General features: G+C 37.7%; 1 protein-coding gene across 20 annotated transcripts in view; it reads right to left on the bottom strand.

The window, feature by feature from the left end:
• The window catches only part of ERC2 (ELKS/RAB6-interacting/CAST family member 2), a 941,255-nt gene that overhangs the window by 327,594 nt on the left and 594,675 nt on the right, over positions 1 to 18,986 (bottom strand). Inside the window, exon 14 of one of the 20 annotated variants that reach the window (XM_023537632.1) lies at positions 12,960 to 13,021. The exons of the other annotated variants lie outside the window; for them this stretch is intronic. Within the exon in view, the coding sequence (XP_023393400.1) occupies positions 12,979 to 13,021 (43 nt within the window). The 3' untranslated portion in view covers positions 12,960 to 12,978. Of the gene's footprint in view, positions 1 to 12,959; positions 13,022 to 18,986 lie in introns of those variants that run through there. 20 annotated transcript variants of the gene reach the window in all.

The raw sequence follows: 18,986 nt of genomic DNA, 5'->3' as shown, positions 1-18,986 counted from the left end.
ATGCACTCACCTATAACACATAAGATGAAAAAGTCCTCATTTGCTAATGAAAGAAATAACTACTAAACATAGAGAAAATAATTCAGTCATGTTAATTTCAATGTACCCTGCTGCTCGCTTATTCATCAAATATATGGTATTTATATGTAAACCTTCAAGAAAACTACCTTCTAAAATATTAAAATTTGAACCCAAATCTAGGCCTTTAGCCAAGTCAAATAATAAACAGTGTGATAACTATGTCTGCTTTTGTGCTGTGACATTTCTTTAGGGGGTAAAGATTTATTATTTAAACTGTATATATCATATCCTGTGGAAGTTTTTAAAAAATTGAACTATTTTTTTCCTCCAAACGCTTAAAGGCAGATTAAAACTGAATCAAACAGAATCAAAGTCTTATAGAACACACAAAGAATATTTTTAAAGGAACTATATAGTTAATTAATATAAAAGTGGAGCTAGCAGAATTCCTAAAAACCAAAATATCTTCCAGGATTTACTGGAGATGTGAAGGCAAATGATAGAATGCCTTATTTCCCTTTCCCTGGGACTGGTATTTTCCTCACCGAAGCATACAAAAGTTCTTCAGTAATTTAAATTTTACTTTAGTTTTATGTAAAAAGATATCCCTGGCTCCTTAAATACAACCAGTGAATAATAATATACTCAGCCATCACACCCCAGGCTGCAACATCCTGTTCTTTCTTCTCTAGCATGTCTGTCAAAGAAGAGATGGACATCATGCCTCTGAGAAAGATGAAGATCATGCTCTTCTTGGCACTACTAAAAAAGAACTTTATCTTTGCCTTTATTAAAAATGCAAGAGGATGTCTTTCACAGGCAGAACTGATTCTCCTGATATCAGTAATCAGCATCAAAACTAAATTTGGGCCTGTGGTTGGTTAAGACATCCCGGTTTTGTAACTTTGGACCTCAGCCTGGCAGCAGGCTTGGTTGAGTCTACCAATACTCTTGTGACACTGAGTAACAGCTCTCTTGTTTGAATGATCCACCCTGCCATATTCCACCCAAAGAACAGCCTAAAAGAGAGAAAGATCAAAGGACACACTCTAGGGCTCATCCAATACAGAACACCATTCATTCTTCACTAGCTAATTCATTCAACTGGCACTGTCAGAGCTTACATTCTAAAGTGGGGACTATGAACAATGAATAAAATATGTAGAGACCGATATGCACACACATACACACACACACGCACATATATAGTGGTGGTGGGTGTTCCGAAGTAAAATATCTATGCCCTAGAGAAATGAAAACATATATCCGCATAAAAACTTGTACACAAATATTCATAGCATTATTCATAACAGCCAAAGAGCGGAAACAACCCAAATGTTCATCAACTGATGAATGGATAAACAAAATGTGGTATATCTACTCAATAGAATATTATTTGGCAATAAAAAGAAATGAACTAGTAATATGTGTTATAACATGGATGAACCTTGAAAACACTGTGCTATATGAAAGAACACATACTGATTTCATTTATGGAGTACCCAGAATAGTAAAATCCACAGAGACAGAGAGTAGATTAGTGGTTACCAGGGACTGAGGAAAAGAGGTAATAGAGAGTGACGGCTTAGTAAGTATGGGGTTTTGAGGGGTGGCAAAAATGTTCTAGAATTTGATAGTGCTGATGGTTGCACAACACTGTGAATATACAAAAAATCCCTGAACTGAACACTTTAATTGGTAAAATGATGAATTTTGTGTTATGTGAATTTTATTTAAATTTTCAAAATAACTTTTAAAATAAGAATAAAAGAGCAAGGTAAGAGGACAGAGAATACCAAGGAAAGTTTTATTTTACCTAATGTGATCAGAAAACCCCTCTCACACAAATTGTCACTGAAGCAGAAACCTGAATGTAATAAGGTTACAAACCAAACAGATATCTGGGGCTTTGTTCTCTACTATTCTTTTCTCAGTTTCTCAATCAATCCCTCTCGTCGTCATCATCATCATCATCATCATCATCATCATCATCATCATCATCTTTTTATGGTGGCAAAAAATATATATAACACAAAATTTGTTATTTTAACCATTTTTTTATTTATAATATTGTGTAACCCCCACCACCATCTATTCCAAAACTTCTTCATTGCCTTAAACAGAAAACTGCTATCATTCTTTCAATGATACAATTAGGTCATTAATACAGAAAACAAAATGAAACAAGAAAATATGACCAATAATTTTAAGAGAAAAGGTGAGTAGAAAGTGTACTTATATCACTGTTTTGCTCTCTCTTGTTCAATAAAAAGTTGATAATGCCAATGGCGACACTTGTGTTATGTAGGATAACTCAGCCTGTGGGAGAAAGTTGGGGGAAAGGGAGAAGGGATGTCTAGCAAGATTAGCCTTTTAGTGGGAAAAGTTCTTCCCTCATCATGAAACATTTGATTTTCAAATATGTGTTGACTCATAGGAAGAGTGCAAAATGGCCTGGTGCCTCCCCACATCCATGCACTCTACAGAATGGACAGCTATCCAACCAAATCTAGGTCTAAAAAAATCGCAACTTCTGCTCCCTGAATAATACAAAACTTCAAAAAATCTTGGCATCAAACCTTAATAATTCATAGAAAGAGCAATGCTTTTTTATTTTAACTTGTATGAATGTATGTATATTCACACACGATAACTAAATCTCTACTTTAAAAAGGAAACATACATTACTTAAAGACAAAGAAATGTAAAGATGGATAAAATTTCATTAGTTTGAACTAATAAGAGTTGGTTTCTATTAAACACAGAATTCTCAGCTTTATTTTCTCATAATGTCATTCTTATTCTGGCTATAATCTGGTTTATACATTACATGTCTTTGGTACATGTAAAAAGGACTTTAAATTTATAATGCTGGCAAAAGAAATAGACTTACACACTCTAAAATATTAGCCCTTATTCAACATACTTAAACATACTTAAAACACTACTGATTATAAGCTGCCATGAGGCAAATGTGTGATCTAAACAACTCTTTGAGCAAAAATATTGAAAGGAGGTTCTGATGCATGTTGTAAAAGCACTCAGTGAAACTGAAGATAGGTATTATGTCCCTGGTGAAAAGCATCCCAGCTCTAGCTGTAGGTGTATCCTATCAAAGTATTCCAATTCACAAAACGAAAAGGAACTTTTTGATTCATAACACAGTCTCCATATTATGCAGCAAGACAAAAATACTCTGTGCTACCACTAGGCTGAAAATACTAAAAATGCAGTTTTGGGGTGTTCTCTTAAATCGATAACATCATATATAGCTGATAGAGAGTACATAGTTTAGGCCACCACTCTGAGATTCAGAACCTGGGGGCTGGATCCTATTTTCCTGGTATGCAGCACCTACATTTTCAATCTATCCACTTGCCAAGGTCCAAAACTGCTAAGCTCCCACCGCCCTTCCATTCCCTCTGCCAAGGCCCCACTCCTCTCCTGGTACCACATCTCTAGTTCTCAAAGAACTGGCCTATTCCTCTTGCAGCTCCATGTACCCTCAGTGCCTTACCATGCTGCACCCAGAAACTCTATTAGTTGGACGTGACCATGTACTTGTCCGGCAAACCTTTAAACACTGACCACTCTCCAACAATCTTGGGCTCCTCACACTCTCTCTTCTGAGTGTCCTTATATCAGATGGAGAGACTTACACCTCTTTGGGGGGATGCTTCTGGGGCTGCTGGAGGGAGGTTGTGGGTTCACTGTGCTTAGCTCCATGGAGTCACTTTGCCCATGAAATTATTTCTTTTTTTTATCTCTTCTTCTTCCCCTGAACCCCACGCCCTCTCCCACCCTCTCGGAGTAACTCTAAACTGTTTTAGAATACTTTCATTCCTGCAGGGCTTCAAACAGCAGTGCAGCAAAGTCTGGAAGTGTGGTGGCTGCTAGAGCTGTCTTCACTGTTGTCCGTGCCATTGGGGCAGTGGTGTAGAATGACCTTAAGTCTCCAGGCTCCCTACCACGCCAGCCCAGCCAGGCTGCTCCTAATGAATAACAAATGGGCCTTCCCGATGCATTTGCTCAGGACAAGCTGCCATTACAAGCCGTTTTGTTTTTTTAGTGTTGTGGTAATGTATCATCTTGCTTGGCTGGATGTCATCTTTGAGAAGGTCACCAAAGGTATGTGTGCCCTTCCCCTAGACTCCCCTCCCACCCGCCTACACCCCCATCACCACCCCTCCTTTAAAGGAAGGTATAGCAAATGTGGATAAAGTACTCTACACCTTTGTTTAGATAAAGGGAACCAGAAAATCTAGGACTCCACTCATGGGTCTACTTATCAGCTATAAATGCTCCCTGTTTTGTAAGATAAGTTCTGCAAAAGGTCTTTAGTAGAGATAGTGGACAAGTCACAGGGGCTACAGGGGATGGCACTATGCTTTCAAAATTGATTTGTGGATGGGGGTTGGACGAAGGCCCTTTATCCTAAAACTAAAAAATCATATCTTGATTCACAAAGTAGAAAAGATTTCTTTCCAAGCCTCCTACTATTCATCTTCATTTCACAGATATTTAAAGCATGTATTATGTTGCTATGGACAATTAGCCTTTTATCCAATTTTACTTGAGAATTTAACTCTCCCACCTGAAGGTTTTAATTATACCCTCAGCCCCATACTTAGGCCTCGGTTCCTGCAGCTGGAAATCTGCCCCAGTGATGTTATAACCTTGTTAATGTAACAAAAGAGGAGTTTACTTAAAACTGGACTGACTATGGACTTGAGCCAAATTTACTTGAAAGAGGAAAGAGTCTGTCAAAAATCCTATAGTAAACACGGCAAAGCAGTTCTTTCATAGCCTTCCCTTAATTCATAGCGACAAGCAATTTACATGTAAGTGGATTCATATGCTCTACCAAGAGGCCGCCTCTCTCCAAACTGGGGTGGTGTGTGCTCACCCCACCCCCACTGCGACCCGCCTCCCCTTTTCCTTTTCTTTCCTCCCTTTTAGTTTTTTTTCCCTTTCTTAGTATGTGGAGTAGGCCGTTCTCCTTAGTGAAACAGCATAAATCCACAATGTTTTAATCACCCCAAAGCATAATTAGGGCCCTCTAAACATTTACCAAGCCAGTCGCTCCGAATAAAGGCAGCCGAAATTTCCGAAAGCCACTCTTAGACCTGACTGTTGTCCTGTCAAATACACACTTTATACTCTGCTGAAGCCTGCTTATAAAGAGCAAAAAACTACCCTGCTAACGAGGTAAGAGTTGTGAGCCTTAAGTGGGAGTTGTTGATCAAATACCAGAGTCCACGTTTTTCGCTTTGTCAAAATTATGAGGTGCTTCTTACCTTCTACTGTTAATTAGATTACCTTTTTTAGTATACACACTAACAAAAAATATACATTAGACTAAACAAGATATGACAACAAAGAAGGGCTGAAGGGAGAGCCTTCTGAGAAAACATTAAAGAAAACATCACTCTTAATATCACTGTATGCAGGGAAAAAAAAAGGACAGCAGGTAATTTCAGCCTGCAAAAGGAAAAATCCCTAATATTTTAGAAGCAAAAAAAGCCCCCCAAATTAATTCCTCCTATGTAGAAAGCCAGGCAGGAGTTTGCTTTAGTTACATTATTTTCAACTATGCTCTTTGACAAAATCCATCCATAGCAAACAACTGGCCAGCCCTCAAGTTTCTTTCATGCACACTGAAAGTTTAATTAGTTCTAACTAGATCAAAAGTTGTTTCCCCCCACTTTTGGCATGTATCTGTATCATTTCTGTGCTATTTGGAAGCTGCTAGACATCAAAGGTAGATCCATCATTCTTGGGAAACCTCTGTTCCTTGGAGGCAATTCTGATCTACTTCTCCTTCCATGCTACCGGATCTCAAGGCAGCCAGGGGCCATGCTGGTGGGGGCCAGTTGTACTCCAAGAAGGATGCACATAGCTCCTTCTCACTCCTCCTGAACAGCACCCAGCACCAAATGGCCTAACTGTTCCTGAGAATGCCCTTAGACAACCCCAAACAAACCATTACCATGTGGAATCATGGCAAATCCCCCAAAACAAGGAACCCGTGAAAGATATTCTAAGATTGAGAGAGTCCAGAACTTAGTATCATTTTAGGCCTTTAACAGTTCATGATATGGAGACCTATTTCAATTACGCCAAAGTTATCTTAACTTTTTGTCCTTTTTTTTTTTTTTTGGTCCTTTTTTTCTATTTACTCTAATGTCTTTGGCTCTAGGCTTTAAACTGGGTTAGTGAATCACTAGGCAAATTTACTACCCACTGAGAGCTCAGAGGTTATGAAGGCACAGGCAGGAGGAAAGGGTTAGCATCCAAGCCTGCCCCCGCATTTGCTGTGTACCTTAGACGAGTTTACTTAGCCTCTCTCAGGCTCCGTTTCTGTCTCTGTAATCTGGGAAGAATATCTCTATCACGTTGTTACAAGGAGTAAGATATAAAGCACTGAACCCTGTGCCTATGTTCTATAGGCTGAACATGCCTAAAGGACACTCTAAGTGTTAGACGCTACTCTAAGCAAAGGAATCACTTCTTCTAGAGGACATAGTATATAGTATGGCCTGTTCTGGCTTCTTAACTACAAAGGTAAAGTTGTTTGAAGATCCATTTTTTATTATTACTATGTGCCAAGAACTAAAGTAGAAGCTATTTTATAGACTATATTTTCCTTTGTTAGAGTGGCAAGCTCTATGGGCTCCGCATTCTTGTAGCTTCCTCACCTACTGAGTCCATGGCATGCATCTGGGAGGTCATGTGACCCACTTCAGGCAAATAATATAGGCAAAAGTCCTTGGAAGATGTCCCTTCCCAGAGGTGAAGTTGTTTGGCATTTAACCCTTCCATCTGCTGGAACACAGATGTGATGGTTAGAGCTGCAGTAGTGATTTTGCAAAATAAAGACAAAAACTGACCATGACAAAGAATAAAATAGGATGGCAATAGTAAAATATCTTATGCTTTCTGAACCATCTAACTCCAGATTTATTGTTATATGAGAAAACATATTATTCAATTTTGGGGTCTTCTGTTGGGGCAGGCAAGTATCTCCCTAGCTGATACCTACTCAGATTTCTCTTTCACCTAGAAGATATGGCTACAGGGAAAAGAAAACTTCTAGACACCCTGCAGGTTTGCCTGGGCCCATTTAAGAAAGGATTAGACGGCAACTTGAGATGCAGAACATCTGCTGCCCAAACTCGTCACGCTTCTTCTTCCAGCAGCCCCACCACATGCTTCAGGATCACAAAACACAATTACTAAATCGTGGTTTTATCACTGTCTGTGATATTTTGGCTTCCCTTGGGTTCCAAAATATTATGTTTAAAAATCTCCATACTTGCCCTTGGTTGTGTTCCAAAAAGAAAAGACATTACTGGTGAGCACGTAACTTCCTAAGAAGCACTGACGAGTACATCTTGAAGTGAACACATTAATGTGTGTCCTTTAAACCTTCCACTTCCCATTTTCCCATTAGGACCTTTTTAATTTAGCACCCCAGGATTCCACTTAAATTACCTTCTTAGTTGGGATTAGGGGAGCAAAAGGAGACCACAGGGCCCTGACCTTGACAGTTCAAATTGTCAGCGCCAAGAGACTAACACACTTTTCTCCCCACTAATACCACACTGCATGGCATGGTCTCAATTTCAGAGAAAACTGAATACTTATATACTTAGTCAATCCCCAAGAAATTCAGATAAACTCAGTACTGAATAAGTGAGGCATTTATGTATCTTGAATATCTCTACTTGCTTGATGCCAGGGCCTCAGTATTTTGATAAAGTGATGACAGGAAGAACACAGAGAACAAAAAGTAAAAGCAAAGAAAATACTATAAGTACATGGAAAAACTAACATACAATTTATTTTGTATGTTAGACAGTGAATATATGTCCATACTATATTTTTCAAAATGTGGATTTTAGAGACCAGATTGATTTTTCCTTCCCTTTTCGAGGAAACTGAAGCAGATTTGGGCTCAGAAGGTTCAGAGGCAATTACTTTGAATTGTCTTCCTCCTAAATTTGCTGAAAATGTATACTAAAAAGCACTTTAAAAGAGCTTTCTGTCTGTAGCAGCACTGTCAAATAGAATTATAATATGAGCCTAATTTTCTAGTAGCCACATTAAAAATGTAAAATGAAAAGAGATATGAGAAAATGATATAGATGATAGAGGCTTTGTTCACCCCTCTTGCAACCAAATCAAAGTTGTGACAGAAACATGGAGCAAATAGCAAGCAAAGTCATCTGGGATCTACATGAACATAAGCACTAAAACTAGGGAGAGAAATAATTAATCAACCTGCAACAGCACAAAGTAGGAGGGAGTGAAAACATGTCTAGTCCCGAGTGGCTGAATGGGACAGATGTCATTAAACTGGATAACAGAGGTTGCTCCACCCAGAGGATTCCCTGAAACTCTGCCTCGCCCAACTTGTGGCCCCACCCAAGCCACATCCAGCTGTGTCCTCTGTGAGTCTGGTGCTCCTTGCTGAGCCGTACCAAGACTCACACAGTAGCAGCTGGCCTCAGTTTCTGGTGTGGTTTCTTGAGGCAACTATAAGCACAGCACCTGTAGATCACTTGCTGAATCTTAATAGGTGGCCCCAGAGGGATACAGACTGGGGCTAAATTTGGCCTGCAGCTGAACCTATCTCAGGACTATGCTTCTGGACACATACTACACAAAGCCATACTAATAAGATTGGGAGATTTAGGAGCTTTGCTTAGTACATAGAAACAGACAAAGAAAGGCCATCCATGGGAAGACAAAGAAGCAGAATCATATGAGAGAACAGAACAGAGATCCAGGAAAAATGGAGACAAGCAATCTAACAGATGCAGAGTTCAAAATACTGGTTATAGAGATGTTCAATGAATTTAGGGGAAGTGTAGATTAATTCAGTGAACTTTAACAAAGAGAAATAAAACATAAAAATAGAAATGGAATTATAAAAGGGAACCAGTCAGAAATGAAGAACATATTATCCTAAGATTAAGAGGATATTAGAGTGGATAACTGATATAGAGGATGGGGAAGCCAAGTACATTCGATCAGAATGGCAAGAAAAAAGAAGCCAAGACTATAATAAGGAGCTATTATAATTTAAGGAGCTATTAAATGTAAAAATATCCGTGTCATAGGGGTACTGGAAAAAAACAAAACAAAACAAAACAATGTCACAGAGCTATTTGAAGAAATAATGATGGAAAACTTCCCTAACCTGGTGAAGGAAATAGACATAAAACCACAGGAAGCTCAGAGAGTCCCAAAAACCAGGAACCCAAAGAGACTCACACCAAGACACATCATAATTAAAATGCAAAGGTTAAATACAAAGATAGAATCTTAAAAGCAGCAAGAGAAAAGCAGTTAGTTATTTACAAGGGAGCACCCATAAGACTGGCAGCTGATTTCTCAAAAGAAATTAACTATGCTAGACAGAAGGGCTTAGCACAAAATATTCGACATGATGAAAACCCAGGATCTACAGCCAAGAATACTTTATCTAACAAAGCTATCATTTAGAGTCAAAGGACAGATAAAGAGCCTCCCAGACAAAAATAAGCTAAAGGAATTTATCAGCACCAAGCCAGCATTGTTACAGGAAATGTTGGAGGGACTTCCTTAAGGGGGGGAAAAAAAAACATGTATCAAAAACATGAATAAAGAATGGTAATAACTACATTCCTATCAACAAGTACCTCAAATGGAAAAGAATTAGTGCTCTAACCAAAAGATAGAGTGACTGAATGGATAAGAAAACAAGACCCCATATATGCTGCCTACAAGAGACTCGCTTCAGATTAAAAGACACACACAGACTAAAAGGAAGAGGATGGAAAAAGATATTGCCTTGATTCATTGCTCTGAATGAAGTAAGTCAGATAAAGACAAATACTGCATAATTTCACGTACATGTGGAATCTAAAGAACAAAATAAACAACAAAAATGAAAATAAATTCATAGATACAGAGAATATTTTGAGGGCTACTAGATGGGGGGGTTTGGGAGATACAGTGAAAAAGGGCAAAGGGATTAAGAAGTACAAATGGATAGTTGCAAAATAGACATGGAGGTATAAAGTGTAGCATAAGGAAAATAGTTAATAATGTTTTAACAAATATGTAAGGGGGAAGAGGGGTACTATATCTAATGAGGTGATCACTTTTTGAGTTACATAGATCTCTAATCACTATGTTGCTGTACAACTGAAACTAATATATTACTGTATGCCAACTATAATTGAAAAAGAACTCATTGAATTGTACAATGTAAATACAAGCAACTAATTGTCTATTATACTTCAATAAAGCTGGAAAAAAAAGTAAAATAAAACAAGCTAAATTAATATTTTATTTAACCCAATTATATCCAAAATATTATTATTTGAACATATAATCAATATAAAAATTATTTTTTCACACTCAGTTTTTATATATGTTTTTATACTAAGAAAATTTACATTCTTTTTTTTCATACTAAGTTTTTGAAATCAGGTGTATTTTATACTCATAGCTTACCTCAATTTAGACTAGCCTCATTTCAAATGCTCGATAGCCACATAAGGTACATGGCTACTATACTGAAAAGCACTGGTCTGTAGTATCTATTCTGTGTACATGAGCGCATGCACACACACACAGTCAATAGCACAAAGCTGTCAGAATAATATGTATCTTTTTCTGACCCCTCTTATCCATCCCACACACTTAGTGAAGGGGTAGAGTAATAAATCAGCATCAGGCATTTATAGCTTAATTTAGATAAAATTGTTGATATTCAACTAGTTTTGACCTACAAAAATGGTAATTTCATGTGGTTCGATGTAATATTTTTAACCTAAAATTTTCATGAGAGGAGTAATAGTGAGATCCAGAAGAAGGGCCACAGTAGGCTTCCAAAAAAGTCAATGACCTGAGCACTTACTGATTGCGAAAGTATGAGCCACTATATTTCAGGTTCAAGTGCAGCAATTCATTAATTGCTAAGTGTTGGTGCCTCTTTTATAGGCTAATACACAGTTTCTACAAGCCTGGCTGAAAGATAAAATTTGATCAAAAAAGCAAAGCTCTGGCCAATGACAGTTGTTCCAGGCCACCACGTGCATGCAGCTCAAGGTCTATAGTTATGATGTCTCAAAGCACATCATTTAGAAAGCTCAGAAGTTCCTCAAATTCAGTCTTTGTAAATCATCACCTCTAAAACTGCCATTAACACCATCATCATCATTGTTACCACCATCGTCAGTGCCATTATTGTCTTTACCATTACCATCACCACCACTATGACCATCATCTTTGGGTCATCACAACTACCACCACCATGATCATCATCACTGCTGTCATCATCACCACCACTATCATCATCGCTACGAACACCATTATCATCATCATCATCATACTTCCTTTTTAATAAGTTCTTACTTAGTCCCTTTACCCATTCCCCTAGGATATTTTCACTCCTTCATCCATTGAAGTCCTAGTCAATCTTTAAATTTGAATAGTTTAAATATCTCCCCTCAAAGTTCTCCCCATCTCATAGACCAAATGAACGGCTCTTCACTTCTGTGGGACCACTGAAAAAGTCCTTTGTACATGTCTAAGTTTTAACATAACGACGTACTTATATAATGTTCTCTCCCTACTTTCAGCTCTGAACACTGGGTCAGGCACCTGCTATAGGATTCAAAATAAATATTAATCAGTTGAATTCAAATGAATAGGTTTCATTTCAAGTGTATTCACTGGATAGTACATTCCTTGGATGCTGAGCTAAAAAAATGATTTTGAGGCTGTGATCATTTCTAATCAATATTATTTATTCTGACTTGAAACATTGTAAATAAATATGAATATGGAGCATAACTTGCATATTTTTGAATATTTCATAGCACTGTGCAGAGCCCCCACTTTTAATAGCTTTATGGAGATATAATTAACACATCATATAATCTCCTTGAAAAATTCCATTTAAAGTATACAACTAAATGGATTTTTGTATGTTCGGTTATAAAACCATTGCAGTTGAATTTTAGAAAATTTTCATTACCCCTCAACAGAACCCATACCACTACCAGCCATCAACCCCGTCAGTCTTTCCCATAGCCTTTGGCAACCACTAAACTATTTTGTCTATGTTTCTTTGCCTGTTTGCACATAAAACTGGATCCTACAATATGCGGTCTTTTGTGTGACTGGCTTCTTTTACTTAACATGATGTTTTCAAAGTTTTCCATGTTGTACCATCTATTAGTAATTACTTCATTTCTTTTTAATGTGAAATAACATTCTACCTATATATAGATTTTATTTTGTGTATCTATTCATCATCAATTCATCCATTTGGGTTGTTTCCACTTAGGGCTATTATTTATAATGTAATTGTGAACATTAACGTACAAATTTTTGTGTGGATATATTTTTTTCATTTCTTTTGGGTACGTACCTAAGAGCAGAATTGCTGGGTCATATGGAAACTGTTTCACATTTTTAGGAACAACCAAACTGTTTTCCAAAGTGGTTGTACCACTATATATTACATCGGCAATGTATGAGGTTTCTAATTTCTCCACATCCTCATCTTATTATTGTTTGTCTTTTTTTATTATAGTCATCCTAGTGGGTGTGATGCGGTATCTCATTCTGGTTTTAATTTATATTCCCCTAAAGTCTACTAATGTTGAGCATCTTTTCATATACTTATTAACTATTTGTATATCTTCTTTGGAGAAATGTCTATTCAAGTCTTCTGCTTCTTTTTAATAGAGTTATTTACATTTTTATTGTTGAGTTGTAAGAGTTGTTTATGTATTCTGGATACTAGTACTTTATCAGATATAATTACAAACATTTTCTCCTATTTTTTAGACTGTCTTTTCTTGATGGTGTCCTTTGAAGCATAAAAGTTTATAATTTTGATGAAGTCCAACTTACCTATTTTTCTTTAGCTGCTTGTGCTTTTGGTTTCAAATCTTAAAAGGTTTTGTCGAACTCAAGGTCACAAAAAATATAACACCTGAAAATGTTATGCATTCGAAAGCATTTTTATAATTACAAAGTCCTATACAAATATAACTTACTACTCTTACCTTAAATAATCAACAATGAATCAACCTTATCCAGACCATTATACTATTAAAATATCTAGCATTCAGAATTTCTGATCATCTAACACAGATAATTTTCTACACTTATTTGGCCCTGTTTTGATAACATACCTTTCCCTCTTCTCTCCTGCCTTACTGACCATGTGTCAGCACATATTAAAGATAGATTAATTTCTACATATTAAAGATGGTTCCTTAATCTTTAGAAGTAACCTCTACACCTCTGAGGTTCATTAGGAAGCACATGAGTGGAGTGTGTGGGCTGTGCACAAACACAGTATACACAGTTAAGCCCTGCATCTCCAACAGGAAGGCTTTGTTCCTGCAGGTGGAGCAAGCTGGTCATAATATAACCTGTGTCTAAGGTGCAGGAACATCTGTTGGATTTCTGTAATCAGTTTATTGACTGGATTTAAGAACTGCGGAGCCTGTAGTTGTAATTTCTGGTCTGGGTACCACTGAGGCCCAAGAGAATGATGCTAAGAGAGTTTCAGGAGACAAGGGCATAATTCAGTTAGCATACAAAAAAAGAGGAGGGGGCGAAGCAAACCCTGGCAACAGAAGTCAGCTCCTTTTCTCTCTCAAATGATTTTGGAGAGCCTTTGTTCTGCAGATTTTGACATCAGAGACTGAGGCTCTCCTGGTCCTCCACTGGCTACTGCTCAATAAAAACACCATCTCATTCCATCATTTTGATCATTATTACTTCCTTAGTCAATATAACTTAAAGAAATAATGTTTTCAAAGATGATAAGGGGTAAAGGCCCATCTTGCTGAGGTCAGCCTTGGCAGGAGTCAACACTTTTTTTCCTAAGGTTTTATATTCTTTCAGTAAAATTGTTGCATTATTTCAAAAATTAAAATAATAAAACATTAGGTTATGCAATGGAAAGTGATTCAAGATTGCTGCCACAGATTTTCATGTATGCACTTTTAGTTGCATTCAAACTCCAAGCTGGAGTTTTAAATATTATCCAAGCTCAATATCTCCTTGAAAAATTCCAGTCCTATCCTAGGAGCCTCTTTCATTGTGTATCTTATTTTTAAAAAATCCTTTCTTATTATAAACATATAAATTATTTCTAATACCATCATGAAGGAAATGTAATGCTAAAAATTTCATATCCAATTACAATTGACCATGTGAATGTAAACAGTGTTATTATACATTGTGGAGACAGCATGTCTTAGCCACATGTTAAAAAGAATGAGAATGAAAGGAAAGGGATTTCTAGCCTAGTTGGAGGGAAATTATTTGTCTTAAGAAAAAGATAAGGTTAGGAGCCAAGGATGTGATAGAAAGTAAGGTATTGTTGCATAATTATGGGGGTGACATTTTAAAACCCCTCTCCCAGATAAATGGCCACTTATAATAGAATCTTTGGCTTTTAGCAGGATCAATTTGTTCAACCATGGAATTCTTTTATTGGTTATTTAAATGTTGTATTTGAGTGTGAGTCCCATATGAAACACTCCTTTTTCCCTTATGTACCTGGCTCCTTTCTCTCACCTTTTAGGTCTCATATGAGCTATCTCTTCTTCCTAGAACTTCCCTCAACCCCCATGCTTTCTTCTATTCTGGATTAGATTTCCTAATATCTCCAGGACCTCCCTTATCAGAGATCTTACCTCATCTTCCTCATTCGTGCATGAGTTCTACTAGGCAGAAACCATGTCACCAGGGCCAGTGCCCTGCCCATAAAAATGCCCAGTGACTATTTGTGAAATGTGCAAAAAAGAATGCACAGAATAGCCAAAGGAGATGGCTTAGAATAGTGAAAGTCCTCTAAACCTGTCGCAAGAAGAAAAGAAAGAAGTGGGTACTTTCAAATGAAGATGAGAAGAATTTGCAGTGTAGAGGTAGTAGGGAGAATATAGAACAGGAGAACAGTCTTAAATACTCAAGGGTCATAAAGAAGGACTAAATGCTTAAGTGTCCTCAAAATGTAAAAGAACCAAAGAACAAGATGGTGAAATGATAAAGTTATTATTGTATAACAAAAGACAAACAGTTTAAGTAAGGTTCTCCGAAAAAAAAAAGATGAGTTCCCTCAGAATGCTGATGAGTAGATTTATTAAGATTAACTTATTTAATCCTCACAGGAACCCCATAGGGAAGGTAATGTCATTTATTTACATACTCAGTCAAGGTCTTAGCGCAAGTAGAGTAAGTGGTAAGGCTAAGATTCAAACCTGAGTCATCTGACCCCTCAAAGCGCAGGTACTTGACCCTGAGCTAAAGCACTCATCACCCTCAATGCCAGGCAGAGGTTAAAAGACCCTTCACCAGAGCTGCTGCCGAGGAATTAGGTAGTACTACCAAGTGAGAGGATAGGCTAGATCACACAAAACATTAAGTTTCCATGATGACACTTAATTGTCACCACTTAATCTTGCTTGGCTCAAGGCCAACTGTCATCTGAAATATGATGGACATAAAGTTTATTTTGGTGTAGAACTCTAGCCTTCAAATTTACCCACCCTTCTGGGATACCTTTTCTCCCCATATTCTACTGCAGTCAGGGCTAGAATGCTGCCAAAGTTCCTGGCCCACCTATTACACCTTCTGAGTCATTCCTCTTTAGAACAACCAGATTTGAAAGCCAACCACAAGACAAAAATCTGGCTTAACCCAACTAACTCCCATGGTTACCTAGCTGAGGGAGAGAAGGGCAAAAAGGATATCTGGAAATGGAAACCATTCCACTCCTCCCTCAAATTACTAACGTTGGATGTACAATGGACAATCAAATAATCAAAACATCAAGACTAGAGTGAGCTCTGAGAAAGCCAGGACTCTGTATGAGCCATGAATAGATCAGCGTCTAGAGCAACTAGAGGTCCCTAGTTATTGATCAATAAATGATGGTTGAATTAACTAATGAACAAATGCTCTAGAGCAACCCTGCATAATTTAGTGTTGTTTTCCCAATGGGGTTGGCTTTCAAATCTGGTTGGGTTGGCTTTCAAATCTTGAGGGCAAGCAGATGTGATAATTAACAAAAATCTTGCAAGAAGCTGAGTGGATATGTTCAAGCTTCAACAGAGATTCAGGAGTCTAATCTCATTACAAGAAGAGCTTAAGCTGTTTCATTCTATGAAGTAAGCTACCATTAATCAAGATCCAAAAACCCTTAGGTGTAGAAGATGTGACCAATCACCAGTTCATGTTCACACTTTTAAAGTTGTTTGCTTTATTTCTTCAAAATCCTAGAGAGTTATCTATCGTTCAATCAAGAAGTTGATAAGAGGTCTGATGAAGAAAAGACCTTCCCTTCCAGTTATGGGTAGAAATGTCAATGATCACTAAGAGATAATGAAAACTCTACCCAAGATGTAATTATGTCAGTCCTGGAAACATTGAGTCTTAAGTGTAAGCAAGGTTGAATACAGCTGAAAATCAATTAAGAAATGTATCGAGTGCTGTTAATCCTTCTGATTTCCCTGTACAATACCATTAAATGCTCCATTTTGCTGTTTTATAGCTAGATTTAAAAATTAATTAAAATCTAAGCCTCTCCCAGGGAGTTTCAACTTTATGAGGAAAGGCCTTCATCAGAATTCTCCTTCACCTTAAAGTGTTTGTAATTTGGTGTCAAAAATGTTTATCTGAAAAAAGAATGTTTATATTGAAATACTTATGGATGAAATGATATAATATCTGAGATTTACTTCAAAATAACCCAGGGATAGGAATAGAGAAGTGTGGGATAAAAAGGAAAAAGGGTTGGCAATGGGTTGAATAATCCTGAAGTTGGGTAAAGGGTATATGGGGGTTCATTTTATTTTTGTATATAACTGACATATTAAAAAAAGGTTTAACTATAATTTATCCAAGCTCATTGGGCCATCAGTTAAGAAAGAGATGATTCTCATATTAACACTCCTTTCTGTTCCATGGAGGGACCCCCTGCTTTCAAAGGAAGAGAAACCACCACCTATCAATATCAGACTTATAGCCATATTTCATTTGGGGACTTGTGTGTGATTTGTGTGTTTTTCTCCAGATATCTGTTTGGATCCCACATTAAAGAGCAGGCTTCTCAAGGTACTTTATAAAAAATATATGACTTAGTAGGGAATTTTCAACTGATCAAAATTCTTTAAAATTCTCTTCTCCTCTAAATATAGGCATTTGATAAATTCACCTTTCCAAAAGAGAAGCTTATTTAACTTTAATATATTCTTCATTGAAAGGCCTTCTAAATAAATTAAAGTCTACACAGAAAAGGTTTGGAGCTGTTTGGGAAACAGTCGCTCCAGAAACATAAGATGTAGGCAATGCTCAAACACAACAGTAGATTACAGAAAGTTCTGTTGAAGTAAGTTGTATAGAATTTAAGAGTCTACATCCCCAAAGAAAAGAAAATGACTTGAAGACCAGATGTCTAGACTACCCCTCTAGAGACTGTTACATGGATAACATTATTGAATATGAAAGAGGCTTCTTTATAAGCTTTCTAAATCAACCTGGTTTGGGGCTACCTTTTTTCAGACTAGAGGAGGCCTATATGCTAAGCCTGGACTAGTGTTAAAACTCTACTAGTGCCACAAACACACTGGCTCAAGACCCAAGGTATTCCAGAAAGAACTATTCTGCCCGTCCAAGGTGAGAAATTATAAATGCATGCAAGCTAGGACTAGACCAGTCCTCTTCAATCAGGGGTGATTTTGCCTTCTAGGGGACTTCTGGCAATATCTGGAGACATTTTTGATGGTCACAACCAGCAGAAGGGATTGCTACTGGCATCTAGTAGGTAAAGGCCAGGGATACTACTAAACACAAGACAATCCCTACAACAAAGAATTACCCATCCCAGTGTCAATAGGGTTGCTGTTGAGAACCCCTGGACTATAGCAAGTGCCCAAACCTTCCTCCTCACAGCCCCCATGGATAAAGAAATGCAAGTGCTCATGAGAGCAAAACACAGAGCTGGCAGGAAGAAGGAAAAGGAAGGGGCACCAATCTCCACCACTCCTACAGCCAATCTAACCCATGTCCTATAAATTCAGCTTCCTACAGGTCTCTTGAAGTCTTCCACTTCTTTCTATCTTCACTGCCAAAATCTCAAGACAAGTTCCCTCTACATGGAAGACTGCAGTAGCTTCCTAACTAGTATGCCCACATCCAAATCTATCCTCTGCACAAAGCCAGAGGCAGTATGGTGTAGTGGTCAAGCATTTGGCCAAACTACATGACAATCCTGAGAGGTTTGAATCTCACTTTGTTATGTGACCTTGGGCTACTTATTTAACCTCTCTTTACCTTTGTTTCCTCGAATGTAAAATGGGAATGATAACAATACTTATCTTAGAGGGTTGTTGTGAAGATTCAATAAGTTGATATTTACGAAGCACTTTAAAAGTTTCTGACACATGGTAAATACACTGTAATTGCTTTTTATTATTTTCAAATCATAATCCCATTATGTCATTCTGCTCAATGGGTTCCTTTCTTCTTAGGATAAAGATCGACAATCTGACCATGGGCCTCAAGATCCTGGATGGTCTGGCCTCTGCTACCCCTCTAGTTTTAACCAATCCTGCTTTTCCTCTTTGGTCTCTGTGGTCCAGCTACACAGGCCTCCTGTGAGTTAATGGAAGGTAGGTCATTCCCTTTTGCCACAGGACCCTCTCCTCTCGAGATAGTCTCCCCCACCTGACCGCACTCACCAGCCCCACCTCTTCACCTAATGAACTTTCACTTACCCAGCACATTACGGCTCATAGCCACATCCTTAGGGAACCCTTCTACTACCTTCAGAATGATCTCACTGCTCCATGAAACTTCCTCTTGTGTACACTTATCCCAGCTGTAATTCTGCATTCAGTTTTCTAATCCTTTGATTGGACATCAGATTGTTCACTCATTCT

This window comes from Pteropus vampyrus, unplaced genomic scaffold, assembly GCF_000151845.1.
Source record: "Pteropus vampyrus isolate Shadow unplaced genomic scaffold, Pvam_2.0 Scaffold195, whole genome shotgun sequence".
NCBI lineage: Eukaryota > Metazoa > Chordata > Mammalia > Chiroptera > Pteropodidae > Pteropus > Pteropus vampyrus.
This window is presented reverse-complemented; position numbering and strand designations above follow the sequence as displayed.